This window comes from Accipiter gentilis, chromosome Z, assembly GCF_929443795.1.
Source record: "Accipiter gentilis chromosome Z, bAccGen1.1, whole genome shotgun sequence".
In the NCBI taxonomy this organism is placed as follows: Eukaryota; Metazoa; Chordata; class Aves; order Accipitriformes; family Accipitridae; genus Astur; species Astur gentilis.
The window spans coordinates 44,688,759-44,713,029 of NC_064919.1; the positions used below are offsets into that span (position 1 = coordinate 44,688,759).

General features: G+C 37.9%; 1 protein-coding gene across 2 annotated transcripts in view; it reads left to right on the forward strand.

The window, feature by feature from the left end:
* The window catches only part of FRMD3 (FERM domain containing 3), a 149,245-nt gene that overhangs the window by 108,224 nt on the left and 16,750 nt on the right, over nucleotides 1–24,271 (forward strand). For both annotated transcript variants that reach the window (XM_049795031.1, XM_049795032.1), the window contains 7 exons: nucleotides 10,538–10,625; nucleotides 12,455–12,543; nucleotides 14,850–14,913; nucleotides 15,940–16,028; nucleotides 19,307–19,381; nucleotides 19,940–20,008; nucleotides 23,190–23,311. In XM_049795031.1, coding sequence (XP_049650988.1) covers nucleotides 10,538–10,625; nucleotides 12,455–12,543; nucleotides 14,850–14,913; nucleotides 15,940–16,028; nucleotides 19,307–19,381; nucleotides 19,940–20,008; nucleotides 23,190–23,311 — 596 coding nt within the window. The remainder of the gene's footprint in view (nucleotides 1–10,537; nucleotides 10,626–12,454; nucleotides 12,544–14,849; nucleotides 14,914–15,939; nucleotides 16,029–19,306; nucleotides 19,382–19,939; nucleotides 20,009–23,189; nucleotides 23,312–24,271) is intronic.

The following is a 24,271-nucleotide window of genomic DNA, read 5'->3' on the forward strand; positions in this document are numbered from 1 at the left end:
AACCAGACACATTTTTTTAGCTCATTTTTTAAACCCCCTTTCCTGTTGGTGTAATGTTCCTGGTCCTGTGACGGTAAATGTTACAAGCCTTCACACAGGTTCCTCTGGGATTCTCCTACCTGTGGATTCCCCCTATCAATGGCTGCTCAGTGTGTGAGGATGTCCCCTGAATTTCTTCAGTAGTCTTGGTGAGGGAGACTATTCATTATTGCCTTTTGGAAATCAGATGGTATCAACCCAACTTCTTTTGCCTGTGGATCTGCTGATTCCTACAAAGAACTCCAGAAGGTGTTTGAGGTATAACTATAATTTATAGCAGAACTCTCCTAATATACCCCACTTACATGTATGTGTTCCTTAATCCTCTTTCTACTCTAGATTTTACCAATTTACATGTTATGAATGTTAGGTTCAGTGTCTTATAGCTCATTGCAGCCCTCAGGAGCTGTTTTCTTGCTTTTCTGTTTTCTTTCGCTTATGTCAGCATCTGGTGTGCCTTACCTATTTGTCTGGTTACAAAGACAGTTTCAGAGCTGTCTGGATAGCTACTATCTGGCAATTTTCCACTGTAACTCTGTCTTCCCAAAATTGATGATCATATTACATTTTTTATATCAGGGAGTCACTAGTCACATAAAACTTTTACATTTTTCCAGATATTTAATTCCATGGATCTCTATTCTAGGAGTACAAATTAACAACATCTATCTGTCATATAATGAACAATATTTGAGGTCCAGTGCCAGACGATCAGATTTCCGTACCTAGCTGGAAAAAGATGATTAGAAAAAACACTACGCTTTGAGGCTTCTGTCTGATACTGATCAGCACATCTGTTTCACTGCATTCGGCAGGTTGAATTTTCTGATAAGAATTAATGTTTTGCTTCTCAATGAGTATTTAAAAATATGGTGCAGATGGTTCCCCTGACCTTTTTTTTTAACAAGATACTTGAGTGGCATGTTAGCTGAGAGCTAACATGTGAGGAGAGCAGAAGAGGCTAAGAGCCATTTTAACCCAGCTGCCGTTCTGCTACCTTCAGAAGAGTTACTTCTGAGTTTCAGCACTGCAAGTGCGTTTGGTTCTTTGTTTTCCTCACACGTGTAAACAAACAAAGATCATGGCATCTTTCTTCTGCAGCAGGCTCCCATTAACCGAAGCTCTTTGGCCTGGAAGAGACCAGTTCTTCACAGAATCCTGTCTTGGCATTGTCAAGGTCTGTTCACTGGGCACATCTTTTCTTCTGTCCTACAGCATGACAGAAGATTTTGTGTTTTGAAAGACACATGAAGACCGTGAGGGGAGTGTCTGGGAAGCAGCAGTAGGGTACTGTGACAGCTGCTGGTGACTCACTGACTCATCTTGTGTCATTTAGAAGCCTTGTTCTCATTAATTAAAACTGATGTATGACATGATGCCCTTATTTCTTATCCTTTGTGGCTGTGATAACATCACTGGATTTTAGCAAAATGTGGCCTTTTATGTGACTTTCCACTGCACCTTATTGCAAAAATATAAACGTGACAGACAGAAATGCATGTCAGCTTTACTGAGCTGTGATTAATTATCTTGTGAATTTTAATTAATGATTTTTCCCTCATTGAGAAAGGGACAGGTACGGGAATAATTTCATTGAACCTTACCAGTGGTGGAGCAAACACGTGCCTTGATTTCATCACAATACATATTCTTATTTTCCTGTCATTCCAAGTAAGCCCTCTTTTGACACACGGTATGCTTCTGGGAGGCGAAGGGATAATGCTCTTACAACTCTAAGAACTTAGAATATGTGAGGATGCACTAGGAACTGACGAGACATAGAGGCTTGTTCTTAAAAGAATTCAAAATTGATTTGAATGTTATGGTTTTGGGGTATGGTTACAACAAAGCATAGCTACTGAAGTAATAGCTACTTGCATTTCTGTTTCCCTGCCACTCTTAATGGATTGGAAAAGATCTGGGCAATGAAAATCTACATATTCTGTGAGTGTGTTCTGGTATACCTTCTCCAAGTGAAGTGAACGCTAAGGTCCGTCCCCAGGTTGTTCAGTTGCATGTCTCTTTTCGCTTTTAGTTAGATGTGTGTGAGTGTTTGTAACATTGCACTGTAAAACAAATCAGTGAAATGATGCAAGTTAAAAATGACTTTTCTTTTACCTGGCTTCCACAAAAGTACATGGAACCACATGTTCAGTTCTCACCTATTTTGGCAGTATTAAAGATGTTTAATACACTGCACCATGTTCAGTGTATAAAGCCATAGCTCATTTTTATTTCTGGTGACCAAAAGCCCACAGCTTAACAAAAATATAGTGAAGAATTCTGTATAGATTTGGGGAAAATGAAATGAAAACTAACCCATCAAATGAGGTTACACAGAGTCATGTAATCTTCTAAGTAGAGGAGAGGAAAGCTGAGTGAAAGGTTAATTCTTCAAGCATAACAGCAGGGACTACTTGGATTACTGGGCATTTATGGGAAAGATCACTCAGGTGATATTAATAATCTCTTTGGGATTTGAGGTTTTGTTTTGTTATGTTGTGGTTTGTTTTTTTTTAACACATTAGGAGTTTGCTCCTTTCAGATGTTCTCAGTTGTAATTTTTCCATGGCAGAATTAGCACTGTCTGTTTGTTTGGGCAACCTGCATTAGTAGCTGGCCTAGTTTTGCTTCTAGCTGTTGCTGTTGGATTTTGTGGGCTTCTCTTACAAAAGAAGGGACTTTGTACATATGTATTCACCAGTGTCAGTACTACTTCCAAATGGACTTCTGTGCTGTTACAACTGTGGGATTTGCTTCAGATGACCAAATAAAACATCAGATGTTTTTAGTGCAGTCACATTCCTTCCTTCTTATATATTTGTATCAAATCTTATGTCCTTTAATAGAACATTTGTTACTCTAATAAAATTCTCTGGCTATTGAAAAACACTTGTCAGCCAGAGCTCCCTGAGGCCAGACACCTGAAAATACAGAGATTTCCAAAGAGAAGATCTACATAAATCCCTATCAAGGGAATTTATATTTGTAGGAATCATTTTTTCCCCTTTTTTCTTTTTTGAAAGGACTCAGTGGTTAAAAATAAAGATTACTTTTTTTCTATCCCACCTGAAAAGTAATGAAAATTTTTTACTTATTTCTGATATGAAATATTATGCCATGTAATTTATATGAAGGTGTTATGTAAAAAGCCATTAATTTATCTGAAAGCCAAATGCAAGCATTAACTTTGTTCAGTAAATTGTAGAGTTACACGACCTGTTAAAATGCCTGTTTCCTAGGCTGCCCCTATATAGATAAATGCAAGTTATTTATCATTGCTTGGGATGGCCAGTGTGGATACAGGCTCAAGATGGTTGAGGGCTACTGAATTGGCTGTCATCAAATAATCCAGCTTTTGCAAAAGTCATATGTAGAAGGACATCTTTTGGGAGGAGAAAAAGTGTCCTCTGAGGGTGTGAAATCACTGCCATGTTCTGCTAAATGATCTCAAAAACAATTTAGACTTTTAAGCTAAAGGGTAGTATTTTCCTGAAAACTAGAGTAGCAAATTAATGCTTGTATTTGATCCAAGTTAAATGAGAAGTGTTGTTTAAATTTGATTTGAAAGGCATATAACATTTTTTTCCTTTGCTGCATTGTCTACCCTGTAACTACTCGGTGGGGATTTAAGCACTTTTAACTTTCTTCCGCTGCTCTAACTCTTACTGTATTCCCTTCACTGTACCATCAGTTGCCATGGGTGCTCAGACTCTGGTGCCAGCAGGAGTACAGGATTTTCCAGTCTCTGATGATCTGGCTTTCCAGCTCGTGCGGAGATGGAGCTGTCAGTGGAGCCACTGGCAAGCATAACTACAAACGTTACTATCAGAGTATATTCTGGGAGGCTGTCCTAGAAGACTTGGCAAGAGTTGCTAGAAAATGCTTCTCTTTGTGGGTGTTAATATCGTTTGATCCAAGATTAAAGCAACTTCTTGCATGCTGTTGAATATATTAAAAAGTGCTAAAACTAAATTCCCATTTAGCAAGTCCAGAATAATGTGGATCATGTATTTCATTTAAAAGCTTCTTGCAATTAAAACTACATGTTACCTGCTTTTATGCATTTAATGTTGGCAGCACACTCATCTACACTTTATATTTAGCTTCTCGTACTACACTAATCACATCAGTACCTAATGGCCTTGTATACACACAGGGAATGCTATTGGAAGGACATATGGTATGCTCCAAAACTTGCAAGTCATGTTACAGGAGAGAGAAGCCACTTTGCTAGTGACTGAGGATCTGCTGAGGTTTACATGGAGGGGAGGGGGTAGTTTGGAAAAGAGCAGGACTTGGGCTACAGCAGGGATAGCTGACTTCCAGGCCTAAGGAGCCAAAGTCTTTGTAGTTCTCAGCTATACAAAGTATATCAAGAACTTTGGAGAGCTGCGGAGGACAATGATGTGTAGTGGGAGTGCACAGGCAGATAGTGGCAACAGCTGTTCAGGTCCCACCTAGGTGACAACCCTGGGCTGCACTGAATGTCCTCTTCACTTCAGCCTTGATACCCCATGCTTGCTTATTTACAGTTTCCCAGTGTAGGCATTTAGATTTATCCATCAGGCTACATGTTGGCACATGTCACTGCAACTTCAAAATTAGCTAATTCTCTCTAATTTAGCAATCTGGTATTAGAATGCCATTGTGTTTGCTGTAATAGATGAATAATTTATTTGTTTCTGTTCTGCTATATTTTCCTGGTGTATTCTTTCACTTCATAATTCCTACCAGCTTTAATTTGACTGAATTAGAGAGATGGCTGGAATGTATATTTATTAGAAGTTTGAAATAACAGGTTCTCCTGGTCACCTACTCATTTCCCTGAAAAATTATGTGTGTGTTGCTTTCCTCAAAACTTTGTTCTTCTGAACCACTTTTTTCTCACAGAACCGTGCTCAAAACCATTTAAAATTAAGGAACCATATTTGTAATTCTGGATGCACTTAGTTGAATATGGTAGGAGTGAGATGCTGTTTTGTTGGATTGGTGTTTGCATGGCACAGACAGTATTCCCAGAAACTTTAGGGTAAGAAGCAGCTTTAACTGAGCGTGATTTTAATGGAAGATTATTGTTAATGGAAGATGCAGCTGTAGCAGCAATCTAGAGAAAGGAACTTCAGAGACGCAACAGGTGTCTTTCCCCTCCTCTTTTCCCAAAGGTCTATCTGATACAATGAGAACCTGAAAAGACATATCAATATATGTGATTTTTCTTTTAATGGGAATTCCAAGAAGTATTCAATAGAAAGGATAATCTACTTGAATTGAGAGAGGTAGCTGGTTTTGTTGTAATATCGATAATTTTTTAGCTTTAGGAAATTTTTATTTTTGTGTGTGTGTGTATGTGCACGTGCTTCCCCCCTGCCCCTCCCCAGGAAGAGTGTTCATAATCATGATCCACAAATACGTTTGGTTTCTTTACCAAGCTAGTTGTTGCCTGTCTCATGGTGAGGTTTGCTTTCAGCTTCTGCATATTTAGCCTACTGGTGAATTCAGATGTCTGTGTGAATTTCTGTAAGGGATTTCTTCATCAGCTGAAGGGACCTATTTCTTTTGCCCCTCTCCTCCCTCCCCACCTCTTCTTTATCTGGGAGAAAGCTTTATGGGCTAGATGTGTGTGGACCAGAAAAATGAATCTACCGTGATATTAAAAACAGAGAGCTCAGTAGATGTCTCTGTATCATGGGAATAGATTTTAAATTAATGGTAAATTAAAACTGCATCTGCTCTGTAAATGTATTCTGTCTGTTGAATAAGCTTAAAGCTGTCTGCGTCACTGCATCAATTTATGAAGTGAAGTTGCAATACAGATACCTAAGCACAGACTTCAGAGATACCACCTCAGTCTGATCTCCAAAGGCACACAAGTAATTTGAAATGTTCTGGTAGAAGGAGTTATGTAAGTGACACATGTCATTACCGTGTGCACGGTGTAAAATTAAACACATAAGCATTGAATAGATTTGTAAAAGAGTTTGATTATTGTTTTAAAGTGATTATTCAGGTTTTTATGATCCTAGGATTCTAGCTGTCTGAGAGAACAATTTTGCAGTACAGGTTAAAACTGATATTTGAGTATTCTGCAGTTTTCTAAGTTTTATATGTTCCAGCAACATTTCAGCAATTCAGCTACTTGCCAGATGTTAAGGTCTCTTTTCATAGGCAGACCCATCTAAAGGCTTTTCTCTCCTGAATGCTGGTGGCCCAGGCAGTTCTCAGGGGAGCAGCTCTGCTGCCTAGGCAATGTGCAAAGCCTGGCCTCACTATTCTGACAAACTGGGCCACAGCCTACAACACAATTTCATTTACCAGTGTCTTAATTTAGTGCTTTTCTTTAAAATTATTACCACTGTTGTGCTGTTGTCCCCAGTATAACTAAAACACTGATAATAATAGCAGATTTGTGTTTCAATACCAAATAGTCCTCCCTAGCACCTTCATCGTGACTAAAAGTACTAGCAGACAGACTATTTAAAAACATCCCCACTGTCTGCCAGAATCTCCTGAGCTTAAAGGAAAAGTAAAAACTACTGAAGGCCTTTAATTGTATAGCAATTGGAGTCTCAACCACCTGTAAAAAGATTTAAAGAAACAACAACAAAACCTCAGCCATGTGTAAGCAGTTCTGTGATCAGTATGTGGTGTAGCTAAATATGTTGATTCTTTATGCAGAATTCTGGCTTTTCTTTAGGTTAAAAGGAAACCCAAGTAACCTTGTTCTGCTGAGGGATGTCCCGTACAAGATCAGGCATATAACAAGAATACTTCATAGATGGACATCCTTCTTGAAATAGTTCCTGTGGTCTCTTCTGAGACTGCAGTGAAATATGTCCACAGTTGCAGGGCAGAGCAAAGGGTGTTTGATGGAGACTGAGCCTATGTTATTTAAAGCTTTGTGGCTGATACTTTTCCCTGGTTTGCATGGAGGTGAATACATAATGTTTCTAGAGGCCAGATCATTATGTACCTACTTATTATTCTTTGAATTAATGGCATTGAAATACCCTACAGACCATAAATACCCAGAAATTAATTGTACATGGGGCATGCTCAAGTACAGTAACTTTTTTTGACATAGAGATGAGGCAAAAGGATGGACAATAATTATGTGTTTTAGTAGTAGTAGTAGTATGTTAATAGTAGTATCTCACAGCACTTTGTAAGTCAGTAAGGGAATCAGATAGGACAGATGAAGTGACTTTACTAAGGTTATTCAGGAAGCAAGAAACCAAGAATAGCACTGAAAATGTTTTTTCTTTGCTGTTATTGCTATATAGTCTTCTCTGTTTGCTAAAAGGAATTAATACTCAATTCTGTGCTATCTCATCTTTGACTTTCACTAAGTTTCCCTAATTCAGTATGTAACAACAGATACATACCTCAAAGGAAAGGTATGAAGGGGAGAAAATTCTAGAGTGAATTGGTGGGGGCAGCCAGCAAAACAAGTAGATCATTGCTGCGGCACACCCTGGAGGTATTCCCTGCTGAGCTTCCTGGCCTTTGAAGTGCTTCAGAGTTGTGGGCCCTGTGGGGAATAAACAGAGCTTGTACATCCTCTAGTGTGTACTTTTCATGAGCCTAAAGGAAAAATCAGAGAGTAATGTAGACTTCTCAGTCTTCTATTAAAGTCTTTGTTTCATTAAAATTTTATTAGGAACTTTTAGATTGATTGAATCCTAGTTTGAATCATTAATTCATAGCTAATAACTGTGGAGTTCTAATTTCACAAGTTATCCACGTTTTATCATTTGTGTGATGTACAGAAACTTTTCTGTGTAATGTTTTCTTTTGCTGGTCCTTCAAAACCTTTGGCACACTGCAGCTGGGTGCTATAGTGGCTGCAGCATAAAGAAAGAGAATACATCTTCCATTTAATGCTGAATACATTTTGAAAAATTTGGGAAGTCATATAAGGTCAAAAGGAGTGAATGCACTGAAAGAGAGACCTTACATTACTGAGAGAACTGAGTTACAAAACAGCAAATATGTGTTGTCCAAATATTCCTTGTTTTTCCACCCTAAGTAGAGTTAGTTGAAACACTTGCATAAGTGAGGAAACTCTATATGTTTTTGCGTAAGGCTGTTTGTTGCATGTAGAAAGCTTAAAGGCTTTTAAACAGAGACAGTCAAAAGCATATCTAATATTAAATCAGCGACTGATAAAAAATGTTGACTTTTCTTTACTGATACAATTTGCTATAGTTACATTTTTATTTAGTAATGAAAATTTAATTGCAAAGTTACAGATGAAAAGTGTATTATCAAGGCTTGAATATTAATCCCTTGATAAGGGATGGATGAGGATTTTTTTCATTTGTTACTGCCCTTGACTCTTCTGCTTTGTGATGTTCTTGGAAGGGTTTGCACAGTAGCCATTTGATTAGCTTGTAATCCGGTAAGATCAAACCTGTCCATGTCTTCTGCTTTTTTCCCCAAGTGCCACAGCTTGTTCCACTTGATATGTACAAAACCAGCATAGTTTCAGAGGCTATAGGTGAGGAGAGCATGCTAATTCTTTTTTAATGTGTCTTTTCAATAATAATTGCAATTTAATATTTTTTTTCCCTTTTGGAAATGCCAAAACCCCCAAATCACATCACTCCAAAGTATTTGTCACTTTTTGGTCTTTCAAACCATATGACTGACTACTTTCTTTTGTACTAGCAAAGGGAGGTGGGAAAAAGATGCATTATATAATCTTATTTTTCTGTAAGGCCCAGTTTCCAATAAGCACTCAAACCATCTATGTGTTTGGCTGTTTTCACTATGCAACATAAGTGTTCTAAGTAAATTAGGTCAAGTTAGTTAATTACTTCTGTCCTGTGTAGTTGGTTAGTGCACAAAACAAACTTGTTGCCTTTTTAAGGCTCATTTTTTTGGTCTTACAGTTGTGATTACACTTAAAGTTGTGATTTATTAATATTGAAAAGGGAGAAAAATGGTTTAGCAGAGCCATCAGAAAGTTGATTGGGCAAAATAAACATTTTTGTTTTGTTTGCTGCTTTCATGCTGTCTTCCACTTAAATATTTAGCTGTGTAAATGCAAATTTGTAATTTTTGGTGTTCCACTTCGTACATGTTCTTCTCCATTGGAATATGGTGAGAAAGAGACCAAAAAAAGGAAGGAGAAAGAAGGGCATGGGTTTTTATCTCGCACGGTTGTTTTTTTTCTTTAAAGGCTAAACTTCAACAAAAATGTGGTCTGAAACGAAGTGCAAGGAGTATAGTATCAAAGAGGACCAAAAGACATATGGAAGAAGCTGAAGAAGTATCATGGGATTGACTGGGAGACAATAAGCAGGCACAAATTAAAATTTTGTAACAGAGAAGGTTATTGACACATTGCCACAGGGCATCAGCTTGCTAGGTTCAAAATAGTATTTAACATCCACAAGCATGCTAGCATTGTCTGAAATGTTAAACTGAACTTTGGGCTGGATACTGAATCTTTTATTTCAATGCTTGTTGGTTTCTAGCTACTGGGGGAAAACAGACTTACAGGGGAATTATTCCACACCAGTGTACAGAGCAGTTTTAAATGCCAATTCCCGAGTGCCATTGGTCACAGTGTGAGACTGGACCCCAAAATGCAGTGGTAAGATAAAGTATTGCTGTGTTCCTTGAAGATTTGTCTAAGGCTCATTTTTTTTATATTTGCATAAGAAGCATTTATGAAGGCTGGCTTTCTAAAGGTCCTAAGCACTGCTTATGGTCACAAACCCATATTAACTATCAGAATCCTGTACCCTAGTCATGCAAATACATAAATAAAATAATACTAGGAACAGTTCACTGACAAACAGGCACTGTAAATCTGTGTTAGAGCTTATTGTAATGGCAGGAGTTAGTAGAGCAAAAATCAAATAATGAAACTTACTCTAGAACTCAAGTCTTGCATGCCATGTTTCAGTCTTTAGAGTATATTCATGGTTGATTATAGACACCCTAAAAATAGGGGCATATAATGGAAAAGCTGGCAGATTATGAACTATCATGATGGTAGCAGGCACTGCTATAATTAGGCAAGCATCTGAGTAGACAGTGTAATATGATTGCCAAGTTTATACCCTGCACTGGAAGGAATGTTTGTTAATCTGCACAATCCTTTTAAATGAGTTGGGGAGCAAGAGTTTGTGGAAAAAGATGCCGAGCTTTATTTCATGTTCAGGCTGATGTGCATGTATAACAAAAGACAACAAATACTTGCAGGATAATGGATAGCTGTTTAACTGCATAACATGTTATTATCTCAGGATTGAGAAAAAAACATCAGAATTTACCTGAAAACATCAGGCACTGTGCAATTCAGCAGGAGAAAACATGTGAAAAGTTTTCTATCTTTACATTATAAACAGAACATGGTTGAAATAGTTTGTATTTCAGCAAGAACTTTTCTTTCCTTCTTTTTTAGGCATTTAAACGCTCCAGTCAAAAAGTCTTTTTCTCCCATTTTCTTTTTGCTGTCAAACTGCTGTTTCTTTTGTAATTTCAGAGGTCAGAGCCCAGCTGTTTCTGAATTTAACTTGCTCCTGAAAGCATATTCTTTGGAAACTTATGGTGTTGATCCTCATCCTTGCAAGGTAACAGTTTTTCTTTACTAACATCTAATAAAATGTTCTTTTTACTAACATTTAGTAAAAAGCGATTAATTGAGTTTATTTAGCCCTGTTTTTTATCCAGGCACAAATAGGGAGTAATTTATGAAAGAACTTGCCCTGGAACTACATATTATGTTTAAGTCTTGGAAGAACATTGACTGGTTGGCATTTCTACATTAGTCAAAGGAAAGGTCTCTCCAGAGGAAGCAGAACGTTGTAGGAGAATGTGGTAGAGTGTCACGACAAAAGCTTTGCTTATGCATCATAATTTCTTTGCATTTAATGCAAAGGTTTCTCTAAATATTCCAGGTGTGAAATACTTTGTGTTTGCCAAGATTTTCGTGATTCAGTGTTACTCTGTCCAGAAGATGCAACAACTGTTAGTCCTTGGCAGATTAGTTTTTCAAACACCATCAAAATATGCAAATCTTAGGAAGAACAGCAAACCAAAAGTACAGAGGGGAGAACTGGGTATGCATTTGCATATTCCCCCACTTTGCTATTTTGTGGTTCTTTATGAGAAGGTGATTTTAGTTACCAGTTCTGATTATCCCTTACACCTGCATTTTTAATGACTTGTTTTTATCTGCATAATCTGCAGATAATCTGTTTGTTTTTAGTGTTACTTGCTTCATGTTTTAACTACTGTTTTTACTTTGTCTTGTATACCATCTCATTTGGTGGAACAGCAGTGCTGTCCAGTTAGCTGTTCTGGTGGTGAATGCCCTTAAACAGTCAGATCTGACATGAAGCTGCATCGGATTTCATATGTACTTTGCTAGGAATGGTGCTCCTGTGTGAAACACAGGGTCTGGTTCAGAGCCCAGTGAGGTCAGTGACTTATTAAACTTTAGTTCAAAACTATACTGCAGATTTTCACAGGGCATCTGAGAGACAGACTTATGTTGGCACTTAGGACAAAGTCAAATCTGGCTCAGAATTTCCTCTTTACCTGTGTGGCAAGGCTTGTAGTATGGGGGCATGCAGGTGTTCATGGCCCATGCCTAAGGAAAATTTTTCAGTCTTCTGGAAGTGAACTGCAAAGTAAGGCGCTTCCCTGGCTCCTTAGGACATGCTCCTTCCAGTGGTGTGGCTGCTACTCCAGAAGTATTGCTGTTTCTGTTCCCCCCTATTTTATTTGTGGAACATAAACCACAATAAAGTTGACAAACTTTAGCAAGGTGAGGGTCTGGAACTTGGGATGGACAGGAAACCCCGTTAATACAAAATTCACTTGAATCATTGCTCAAAAACTATAAGCCAGAACTTTTATTGTGGAATTAAAAATTTAAAAAATGGTCTTTCCTATTTGAAAGGCAAGTATCACCATATGTTCTGGTTTGTACTCAAGAGTACTTGCTTATTGTAGTAAATGCTGTCTGTCAGCAGTACTTCCAACACAACATCTCACAGGGGAGCAACGTATTATGAAATCTTCAAAAATATCAGTGTTGAAGCAGATATGAATCCCTGGTTTGTAGTTAGTCAGCACGTTAAGAATAGCACATGCACAGAAGTATGTTTTCAACAAATTTAGTAAGTATACCTAAGGATTTGCCACTGTCATCAGCTACAGGTAGATGGAAACAAAGCATAAGATGCTCTTACTTATTTAAATGCCTAGAAATAAATGAGGCCTGTATTGCCAAGTGCAGTCTTTGTTCTTTAGAAGTGTACAATTTGAAGGCAAAATTTATTTTGGAAAGGAAAACAAAACGGCAGTAATCTATAGTGGGGTAACAATTTATGCTATCAGTAAGAAATACCTCACTGGACGAGGGGAAAATTATGTTTCTTTTTTCTCTTTCAAGGACTCAACAGGGACGACTACATTTTTAGGATTCACAGCTGCAGGATTTGTAGTTTTCCAGGGGAATAAAAGAATTCATTTGTTAAAATGGTAAGCATGTGAAGTAAGAGTAGATTAATATACAAGAGTCTTTTCTCCTGTGTCTTCCCTTCTTCCTACTATCTTCACCTGCATTTGTTGTCTTTAAGGTGAACCAAGTGAATATTCCTTCTCTTGCCCCATTATGTTTCTGTTTCAAAGGATCTTAGATGAGAAGTAGAATAATAATAATTTGGTCTCATTCTTCCTCCAGTGAAAATTATTCCGCTGGGTGCATTAGTCAACATAATGCAAAAATGCTAAAATTGAGTAAATTGATTTTTCAACTATGCTATAAATCACCAGTGAGGCTTGTTGGCAGAGACATCTGGAAGAGTTTACAAGAGTCCACCTGCATCTTTATTTGACTCTTGGAAACGTTGCTCTTTCCTCATTTAATAGCCTCAATTTGAAAACTATAAAAAAACTTATTTGGTAAGCGGAGGAGGAGGTGAGAATGCCTTTGAATTTTTATTTTTTAGCCTCTTTTTTTAAAGAAGTGGACACTTATGCAATTGTCCTTGCTTTGTCTGGCTTTCCTTTTCTGCTTCTGCAAAACATTTGACTTAATTGGGAAGCCACAGCCACGTTTGAGAGAGCGGTAAAACTGAGATGCTGCTGGTACAGTAACAGTAGCTGGGCATGCCCTCAGCGGTGTGCTGCAGAGTGAGCACAGTCACGCTCAGGTGTCAATAAATCTCATTTTAGCCCTGCTGCTTAACAGATGTCCACAGCAGTTACTTAGATGTGGCTGCTCCACCTCAGCGCTCCCAGCTGGTCTTGTGGGAACAAGATGGGTGGGAGGTGAAGAAATGGGGAGGCAGTTTTTTTGTGTAGAGCTGGACTCTTTGCTGCATGTCCATAGAACTCCCCTTGATAGTTGACTAACCTGAAATCCTCAGAGGTGCAAAGTCAGTGTAGTCCGGTCTATACAATTCAGTTCCCTGTGGAGCTCTGCGGACATGTCTGTCAAATGCCATCCATTTGTGATTCTGGATTTGTACTGTAGTTTCCCTAGGGTTAATTTTGTGTAGCCCTAGTCACAGTGCTTCAGTGGTTTGTGCTTGTGACATAAGGACAATGTGACTGCAACGTCAGTCTACAGTGCAGGGAGGAGAGAATAACACTTGCCAAGGATGTATCCACCATACAGTGGGAAATTAGTTTCTCAGCGCTTAGTTTTTCATGTTAGTTAAGGGTAATGTGTCCCTTCGGAGATCTCTGTGTATTCATTTAGTCCATTGGCATGTAAACCAGGTACAAAATGCAATAGTGATGGAGGAAAAGCCATTAAGCTGTCTCAGTGTTACACTGGCGATTGGAAGTTCGATCTGGTTTATCTGAATTTATCTGAATGCCATGCACTGCTCCTTTCATTTCTGAGACTAGAAGTGAGTGCTAATAGTTTTAACTGATATTAGCTGAAATTTGCACTGCACAGTAAAAATCCAAACTAATATTTGAGATTTTCTTTTCAATGAAAAACTTTCTCAACTGGAATAATTTTTTGTTGTTGTTGTTTAATGTTAAAGCAAAACTCTTTTTCTAAAGTTGTAGGGCTAGCATTGTCCTTGCCTCCAGAATTGTTCCTATTTCAACCATCTGATATCCAAAATCTTTAGAGAAGTTTAGAAAAACCATGGTGTCTCCATTTTAGCTGTGGTAATGACAAAATTCCATTACACTTTAAGCAGAGGCATCACATTGCCTTTATAGGGTGCACTACTATTCCATCTGTAGACTGTGCTTTCAGCCTTGGTTAAATTAAATTTTGACATAGGTTTGCAGCTCACAAGGCCCCAGTAATAAGTGCTGTCAAACATTTTCTTTTTCTTCCTGTTGTGTTCTGACTGTAATTAGCTAGTTACTAAAATGCGTGATATGAAACCACAAGTAAATAAGGATAGAGATAAGAGTATTTTCTTTCCCTCAATTTAATTACATTAGATGTTCCAAGGTTTTAAGATAGAAGAGGAATTACAGATTGTGTGATAAATAGAATGTAAACATCAGCTTCTGCCTACTTTTAATTTCCTCTTCACTTTCCAGCAGCCAAAGTTAATTCTGTGAAGGTGCATAGGGATGTAAAGAAATACTCTGGGCTTATGTTCTCTACTCTAAAGAACATTAGAATATTAAATACTTTTATGCTAAAGGTTGTAAGACTTCTGTTGAGGCTCTTTGTCATTTGACAGCCTGCTTGACTTTGGGAATCAAGGAAACTTGCATACAAGTTTCTACATACCTGTAGAAATGGGTTCTACATACCTGTAGATCTATCAATTTTTCCTATACTTAAATGATTTTTCTCTTTCTAGGTGTGATGTCTATAAACTGAAATTTGAAGGGAAGACTTTTTATGTGTTTGGAGCTCAGAAAGAGGTCAGGTTTAATATTTTCACAGAACTTCTGTATATGATTTAGAATCAACTAAATCATAACATCATTTTTTAACTAAACAAACTTCTAAACAATCAATAATTGTACTTCATATTGTAACTACAATATAGAATATGAGTGAACAAGAATATTGCTGTTGTCAAAAGAATGTCTAATTTGCAAAGGGTTGAGACATTTCTCACTTAACATTCATGCAGTGCTGTGTTGATTGCTCATGGCTTTGGTCATCTGTGTAGTCAAGTTTTAACGGATTTTAAAGTGCTAAAGCTGTACCTACACACTCTAGAGCATGAGTGACATCTGTATATGTTTGAAAATTCAGGTGAACATTGATACCTGGATCAATGTGAGGTATTTTCAGCTAATTACAATCATGTCCTCAAATATTGGTCAGCTGAATAGGCTGGAGTCTCTCCTAGGCAGTCAGGAGTCCTGTCCTTAGGCTCTTGCCATTGAAATCGTAGAGATTTTTGCCTACAGGATGCTATAATCAGTTCTACCCCTAGGGCAGAGTGACATAGCCCAAGATTACAGCTTTGGATGCAATCTAGGTGAGAAAATGAAGGAAGGAAATAACGCCAGAAATGTCTTGGGCTGTTTATGTGGGTGCAAGGAGGATTTGATGGTAGGACATAGGGAACAAGGAGAAGCGGATGGTAAGTAGTGCAGCAACTGTGCAAGGTGGAATATTGAATATAGAGACATCCATCTTTTGATTTTGGTGTGAATACAGTTGGTACAGGTTTATTCTACAAACCACTTGCACATATGCTCTTCCCTGTGACCTCCAAGCATCCCCTTGTATTTCTGAAACAATTGCCTGGGCAGCTTAAATATCAGCTATGTATCGGTTGTACTTCTGTGGGTGAACCACAGAGTGAGGCTACTCAGGAAAACTTGGTCTTCAGTGTATCCAGTTCATGATGATGCCATCAGGTACAGCTACTTCAGACTTTGAGAATTCTACATTTTCATTACTTTTATTTGCCTTCTTTTCCTTTCACTTAGAAAAAGGCTGTGCTGTCATTCCATACCTCTACACCAGCAGCCTGCAAGCATCTTTGGAAGTGTGGGGTGGAGAACCAGGCTTTTTACAAGTACGTAAACCTGAAGTGATTATCTATACTAAAAGTAAAAAAGTGTGCATGTGAGTAGAAGGCTGTTTAACGTGAAATGTTCCATTTAATTAACAGAATTCAAAATGCAAACAGAAAATACGCAAGCTAATGAGGAATATTATTTCATTTCAAGCCAGTATTGTAAATTGTTTAAAATCTGAATGAGGCAGGAGGGTTTTGGCAGTGAACAATTACACTTCTTCCAGCACACTGGTTTTGCTGCTCTGTAGTGTGATGTTGGATGGACATGGTACTGCACTTGTGTCTGGGAACATAGTTGTTAATCTTAGCCCTGCTGTTGAATACCTTGAGAATGAAGGAAACAATCTGTTATACTTGTTTCTCTGGGCTCTTTTACTGGTAGGTAATGTTCTCCCACTTGAAATCCAAGGTTTACTAAGAATTGATTAAAAAAAAAATTCTCTGAAATGATTTAAAAAAGGAAAGAAAATGTTCTTAGATACATTTTGCAAGTTGCCAGCCATCTCGTTTGATTTTTTTTAAAAAAGCCTTTAAATTGTCAAGAAAAAAAAGAGTGTCTTCCTCCCTATTCCCTAAAAGAGAACTTGAAAATAATTCCTCATTAAAAAGCTCTTATTGTGTTCTTTTTGCCCTCTGTTGACTTTGTTAGATCTGTTTATTGATGCTTCCCTTTAGGCATATAGCTTTTATTGTTACTTAGTCTCTCCTTACAGCATCTTGCATATTTTATAAAAATTATTGTTTCTGTGTTGGAGCATAACAGCACCAGGGGGCTGCTGTAAGAGTGAATAATAACTAAGTGGGAAGAATGTGTCTTCTAACATGGATGTTAATGATCTGCTTTATTTTGGAGAAGATTCCTTGTTTCATTTCAACACTGGTACAATAACATATCAATATAATCTATTCAATTGTTTCAGTGAAGAAATGGGAAATATGAGCTGGAACAATACAGCTGTTAATTCTCTATGTTAACATCTACTGTGTTTGAGACTGAATTAATAAAAAGATTATCAGGAGTGCTTTCCATTGGAAGTACACATAGTGCATGGTGTTTGAGCAGGTTTTTTTTATATTTCTAGAAATAAATAGAGGGAATAGGAAACAATTCCCACCCAAAGGAGAGAAATTAGTGCTCGAAGTAAAGATGTCTGAGGGAGACTTATAGGAATATCATCTCTCTGCTCTTATTCTTAAATGGTTGTTATATTAACTGTTCGGGTTTTGGTCACAAATACATGGTTGTGGTTGGGTTTGGCTTTGTCTAGGTGCCGGATGCCTGCCCAGCTGCCTTCTCACTCCCTCCTCCACAAGTCAAGGGGAGAAAATAAGATGAAAGAGGTTATGGGTTGGGTTAAAGACAGAAAGATTGCTTACCAATTCCTGTCAGAGGCAAACCAGGCTTGACCTGGGGAAGGTTAATTTAATTTGTTTCTCATTGTCTTGCTCTATTTTAAAGTGACAATAAGGCAAAACTAAAAAGACTCCTTCCCTCTTTCTTCCCCGGCTCAACTTCACTCCTTCATTTCTGACTCCTCTATGTACTCCTTGCCCCAAGCAGTGCAGGGAGATGGGAATGGGGGTTGCAGTCAGTTCATAGCAGTTTCTGTCTGCTGCTCCTTCCTCCTCACACTTTTCCACTGCTCCAGTGCCCTTCAGAAACTGCTCCAGCATGGGTCCTTCCCATGGGCTCCATTCCTTCAGGATAAACCTGCTGCAGCATGGGTTCTGCCAGGAGCCAGCTTCTGTGTCGGCTTTCCATGGGCTGCATCTTCCCTCAGAACATGTCCATGTGCTGTAGTGCAGGGTCCTCCATGGGCTGCAATGTGGATATCTCCTCTGTTGTGGACCTCCATGGGCTGCAGGAGGACAGCCTGCTTCTCCATGGTCTTTTCCATGGGCTGCAGGGGAATCTCTGCTCTGGCGCCGGGAGCACCTCCTCCCTCTCCTTCTTCACTGACCTTGGTGTCTGTGGGGCTGCTTCTCTCACATTTTTTTCTATTTTCCAGATGTCTTCAGGCACTACTGTAGGGTTATTTCTTTAGCATGATTGCTTAAAATTATGCTTGCCTGTTTCAATTTTGGTGGGTCTTAAAAGAGGACTACTTTAGTAAAATGAATATTGGTAGTGGAGAGGAACCTGGCCAATAGATTGGAAAATAGTAATGGTTAATAAGCAGAGTGCAGAAAAATAACAACAATCCTCCAAACATGAAAATGAAGCCAAAGCAATCTGTAAATAAAGGCTTAGGATAGTAGTCTTGAAACAGCAAAAGTTTTCATACATTTCAGAGAAACTGAGTTGTACTGAGTGTGGACTGTTGGTTACTTAACAGCATTAGATAAATCCTGTTTATGTTCTGTATGATAGCAACAAGGTATTCCAATAAGATTAGAACAGAGGTAGCCAGGTTGTGTAAATAATTCATGATAATGACACTTTGCTTTAGTTAGATTTCGTCCTCTTCTCTGCTTAGAAGAGCTTAAGACTTGGAATTTAAGATAAGGTCATGATTGCTTGGCATGTCTGGAAAAACAGCTTTAGTCCTGTCTTGATCCAGGCTCAGGGTTGACTGTTGTGATTGTTATCAAGTAGATACAAATCATAAAAAATTGTTTACTAGGTTCTGTGAATGAGAGACTCGATATGAAATCAATTTGCCATTTTGAAGCCAGAGAATATCAAGGAGATGGAGTGTCTGGGATACTCTTCCATGATCTTTGTGATAAAAGACCGTGATAAAAGGTTGCTGTGTACTTTGTGATTAGAGAGAAGCAGTAGGATATGACGTAGGCTACTAAGGAGTTGACTGTATAGAGACATTGGAAAAGCAACTATTCTTGGAGGCAAGTGTTACGACTTCCTTATTATTTCTGTGTTTTACTAGTGGGGAAGTGAAATAGCCATATCTTCCCACAAACAAGGTAGTGTTAGGGCAAACTTGTCCTAGGGGCTTTTGGTGTACCACAGTCTTTCCTTCATCCTGTGAATGAGAGTCCCTAGAGATGCAGCAAGTGTCTGCATTTAATTTTCTTGCTTTCCTATCCATGTAATCACTTGTTTTATATTCAGTTTTTCTGTGCTGTCTGAATTGTTTTATGTGCGCTTTATATTGTAATTTGTATAATGGCCTTAAAAAAAGTTGGAAAGGCCAGTTATTGAGTATTACTTTGTGGTATAAAAATAACAAAGCTTGTAGTTTGCCTTGTTCATTTTTGCTTATCATGTTCCTTCTGTGCTGAAAATGCAACAGCCTCTGTTCTTTTTCTTCAAGGTATGCAAAATCCAGTCAGATCAAGACCATGTCCAGCAGCAAGATATTTTTTAAAGGCAGTAGATTTCGATATAGGTGGGTGTTTGCTGTTTCTTTTTCATGGTAAACCATTTCAGAAAGTAAGAGAAAACATCAGTAATTACTTATGGCAAATTGAGGGATCTTACTTCTTTATGACCTGTTCACACATAATTCAGGTCAGGATTAGAAAGACTTTCTGTTGTTTCTTTAGCATCCTGGAGGCTTCATGCAGACTTCTGTCAAAGACCAGTTTCATGAAATAGTGTTCCACTTTTGGTGCAGTTTCTGTAAAAACAATGATGCGTGGCCAGTGCAGAGACCGTATGTTCCCCTGTAACTGGGCAGTTCTGGACCAGGCGTGCATTAGTGGGATAGTCCAGTCTCACTCCTAGTGTTCCACTACAAAAGGTTGCTTTTTCTTCAGTAGCTTTGCAGAGAAGTGGTCAGCAGAATTTTTAATCTGGGACACTATATACCCACTATATAGGATTTCCCCCCCCCCCCCTTTTTTTCTTTTGAATGTAACTTAATTGTTCATTTATGTATAGTGTTTGGCATGTAATGAGCTCATCTTAGTATTTGCTTGAATATTTATTTCATCTTTTAATGCAGTGGAAAAGTAGCCAAAGAGGTTGTGGAGGCAAGCTCTAAAATCCAGAGGGAACCTCCTGAAGTTCACAGGTATGTCTTGACATTCAATATTAAAGTTTAAGGACTAAGGAGGATTATTGTTCTCTACAGAGGAATTCTCTTTCCTTTACTGTGACATGTAATGGCTGTCGTTCTAAGCTTCCACAATGAGGCATGCAAGTCTTGGGAAATATGTGTTGCCAGTGTTACGAAATTCTGACAATGCCGTATTGTCTCCTGCACAAGGGAACTTAATCTGTGCTGCTTCGAAGCTGGGTTTAATCAATCAGTCAGATAAGTAGCTTATATTATTTTCTGTGTTATGACATACATTGTTATTACATGATCCTGACAGAAAAGTATGTTCTCATTTCATTCCTAGTTCTTGCCTGGTTTTGAAAGTTTCTGTTTTGTGTCGGTAAATGGGTATGTTTAACAGTATGCTTGATAGTTTTTGCATAACACAGTCAGATTAAAAAGCAGGAAGTTCATTCAGTAAAAAGATCAGACAATCTTTTCATCAGAGAAAAATTTGGCTTGTTAGAAACAAGCAGCTAGATTTTAAAAGAAAACTAATGCTTTCTGGTCCTTATCACTCATTGTAGTGACAGTGAAAATTGGCAAGAGCCTTATTAAAGTCCTTCAGAAAAAAAGAAAGAGGCCAGCACGAAAAAGCTATTTAAAAACTTTTAAAAAGTTTACTGAACTTTGTGAACATTCTACAGCCATATCCTTATTTTTATTGTGATTTTTTCCAGGGGTAGGATGTGTGTGTTTGGTTTGTTTTTAATTGAATATGGCTATTCCATCTATATTTGAGAGAAAAGTGGATTGTCTTTACTAAAGGGTAGGAATATATTTGCAGCAAATATTTATAAATACGTTGTGCAGCCCTACTATGTAATTAATAGTGAGGCCATGCAGGGATGCTTTTGAACATGCTTTTGCAGATTACATTTTAAAATGGGGTGACAGTCTAGAATGTGTTGACTGAGAACACGGAAGACAGAATATAGGTCCATCATTGAGGCAGGGTAGAATACTTGGGCACACAAATGCCTTTTAAATGAAAATAGTTACTCACATAAGGAAATAGCTTATTGCCTACTTCCCATAGTGTTTCTTTTTTTCCACAGTATAAGAAAGGGGTTTAATGTAAAATTAATTTTTATCTTGTATTTTGCTTTTTTTTGCTTTCAGTATTTACTGTATTTTAAGCATATTGTCTAAAACTTGTAGTGTACATGAAGAAACGATGAGAGGGCAAATAAGTTTATAGAGCAACTTCATATGGATTTCACACCCATAAATAGTAATGTATATTTTTTATGATTAACCTTCTTAAAATGCTTGCATTTACAGTATAATGGTAGCTCCAAGTTTAGCTTCATAGAAAGACCAAGAAAAAAATCTAATGATTTCAAGTGTTTTTATAGTGCAGGTTTTGAAATGGGAGACAGAGGTAGATGGCTTGTCCTTCTAATAGCACAAGTAGGCAAAAGCAAATTTTCATCTCAAAAAACAAACAGGCTTCAGAAGCATGTTACTCTGTGAAAAAGGATTTCGGGGTGGGAATTGGTAGTTTTTTGGATGCAAAACTTTTAGAGGAAATTATATGATTGAAGGCAAATATACATATATATTTAAATACATATAAAGTTTTCTCTCCCTGTCCTCCCTTCCTCAAAGTTAATTCAGTGGTGACATGGCTGCATTGAGAAAGAAACATGCAGTTGTGAGGAGGTTACTGTTCGGTATCTTTGTGTTTGGATATTACACTTAAAGCTCTAGAGACTGAAAATCTGTTGGAGTGTGTAGTCATATAGCATTAATGCGGTGGAGAGTTCTGACAAACGCACACTGAATGATTTAATATTTTGATTCCAGGGCATGCCTGAAGAAGACATCTTTGTAAATAAGCATAGAGTAGGAGCCTTATGTGTGCTCCTAGGCACTTCTATTTTGGGGGTTGCTTGATAGCTCTTTACAGCAAGCACAAAGACCATGGGGATGCATAACAAGCCTGTGGAGGTACTTCTGGGTTGCAGTGATTGTAATTACTGTAATCTGAGTGAAAAACTTCTTTGGAAGTGAAAATTTAAACTAAATAGCTATTACAGACAGCTCACAGAATGCAAATGAGGACATAAGTAGCTTTGGGCATACATTAATGAGCAAGGAATCATGGCAATTGAGCAAGAAAGCTTGTTTATCCCCACAGAATATTTAATGATATAATGTGACTTAGAGTAGGACATCTGTGTCCCAAGTTTACATAAATCCTCAGCAACACACAGTCCCTTCTTTTCACTTGCAACAGGTGCTTTGTTCAGTTTGTTTATCTGTGTGGAATTGTAAGTTGAGCCTTTGTGCAAAGTTGAAATGCATTTTTTGAAACTTCCTCACTGTACCTATGTACCATTTGAAGTCAAGTAGAATCCTCTTCCTTTTCATCTTTGCTTCTGTCAAAAGTAAATATTTTATAATGTAATGGTTCAAATTTATTGCAGGACTCTTGCTTCAGGCCTGTAGCATGTAAGTCCTAGTTAACTTATTCTAAAGAGCCATTTTATATTCTCAGTAATATGATTTTAGCTAATGAGCCTCATGACTGAAGCAAATCAACAGCATTCCTCAAACTTTCCTGAGAAAGTTCAACACCTGCTACCAGGAAAGCCTGTTAAAGCCAAGTAAGACAAGAAAGAAAACCATCCTGAGCACCTGGAGGCATAGTGTAGAGGCAGTATCTGGTGTGCATGAGAATGAGAGCGCTGTGTATCTGTTAACTGAAGGGATACGGTTGTTCCTGCTTTAGTCTTTAGTCTGCAGTGCTCAAACCACAACAAATCCTTTACCCTGTCCTGGAGGCAATGGAACAACATCAAGAAAATTATTTGTATCCTCTCTACCTTCCCCTTCCATGAAGCCAAATACTGATGTGTGCTGTGCAGTGTGGAAGGAACAACACACTGAAATCCTGCATAAGATGAAAAGGAGTCAGGCTGCATAAAGAGAAGTAAACCAGCACAAAGCTTTCTCTTGCACTTCAGATATTGAAAGGTCTATATCTGCTGAGGGTGCAACATAACACATAAGCAGTGTTCAAGAGCAGAACTTGTTATGATAGCTCAAGGCCTAGTGTAATTTATGCAAAACAACTCTGAGATGACATGTATTGAACTGCAGTTGTTTCCTTGTGAATAAAATGATGCTGTTTTCCCCCTTCTTTTAGAACCAGCATTACCCAGAGTCGCAGCTCTCCCTCCTTGAACAAGCAACTCATAATCAACATGGAACCTCTACAGCCCCTCCTTCCTTCTCCCTGTGAGGAGGAGGAGGTTCCTTTAGATGAAGGTGAGTCACTTACCCAATTCCTGACAAACACTACCAATATTTATTCTAAAACATACGGAAAAAGCTATGTTACTGACTCAGTGATATGGAAGAAATCTAGTAATTTCCATTAGAAGTACACCATTAATCCTCTGCATGTCATACTGAGAAATGATCACTAGCTCAAGGAACAAGCCTCATGTGAGATACATAGTGAGGAAAGTTACTGCTGTTGAGCTTTCTATTTCAAAAATCTTTTTTTTTAGATTGTCAGGTGAAAGGAATTTAACAGGAAATAAATAATCTCAACATAGCACCATTTTACTATATAGTAACTCCAGTTACTCAGGAGTGAAAACCAGCAATTTACAGCTAGGTATGTTGTTTTTCTTCCTTCCTTTACTTTTTTATTTCTTTCTTTCTGTTCTAATGTTAGGAAAAACTCTCTGCTAATTTAATTCCATTGACAAAAAGGGACGTTATTTGAAGCTCAGCTAGGAAAGATTCTCTGCTAATTTAATCCCACGGACAAAAAGGGATGTTACTGAAGATCAGTTTGAATGCATTTTGTACAACGAGGTTTTCCATTTATTTGTTTGTTCCTTGATATTTTAAGAATCATATTCAACACCTCTCTTTTGAGATCCAGTCATTACGAAGAATGGTATGAATATCTTAGCCATCTTAAATGAGGGTAACTGCATTCTTCCTAAGAAGAAAGGAAGCCAACTGAACAAAACTTAACAGTAGTTCTTACTTGAGATGTAGCGAACTAATTGTTTCAGAAGTTGGGAAATATGACCTTTGCTGCTGCTTTGTTGTGTTCAGCTAATGGGAAGCAGAAAACAGCTGAGCAAATATGTTCATTTTCATGGGAGTACTTCCATACTTCCTAATTTCATTTCACAGGAGTCATATGAACAGGTTTTGTTTGTTCTTTGGGGTTTCAACACTGAATGTAGTAAGAACAGGGTGAATTAG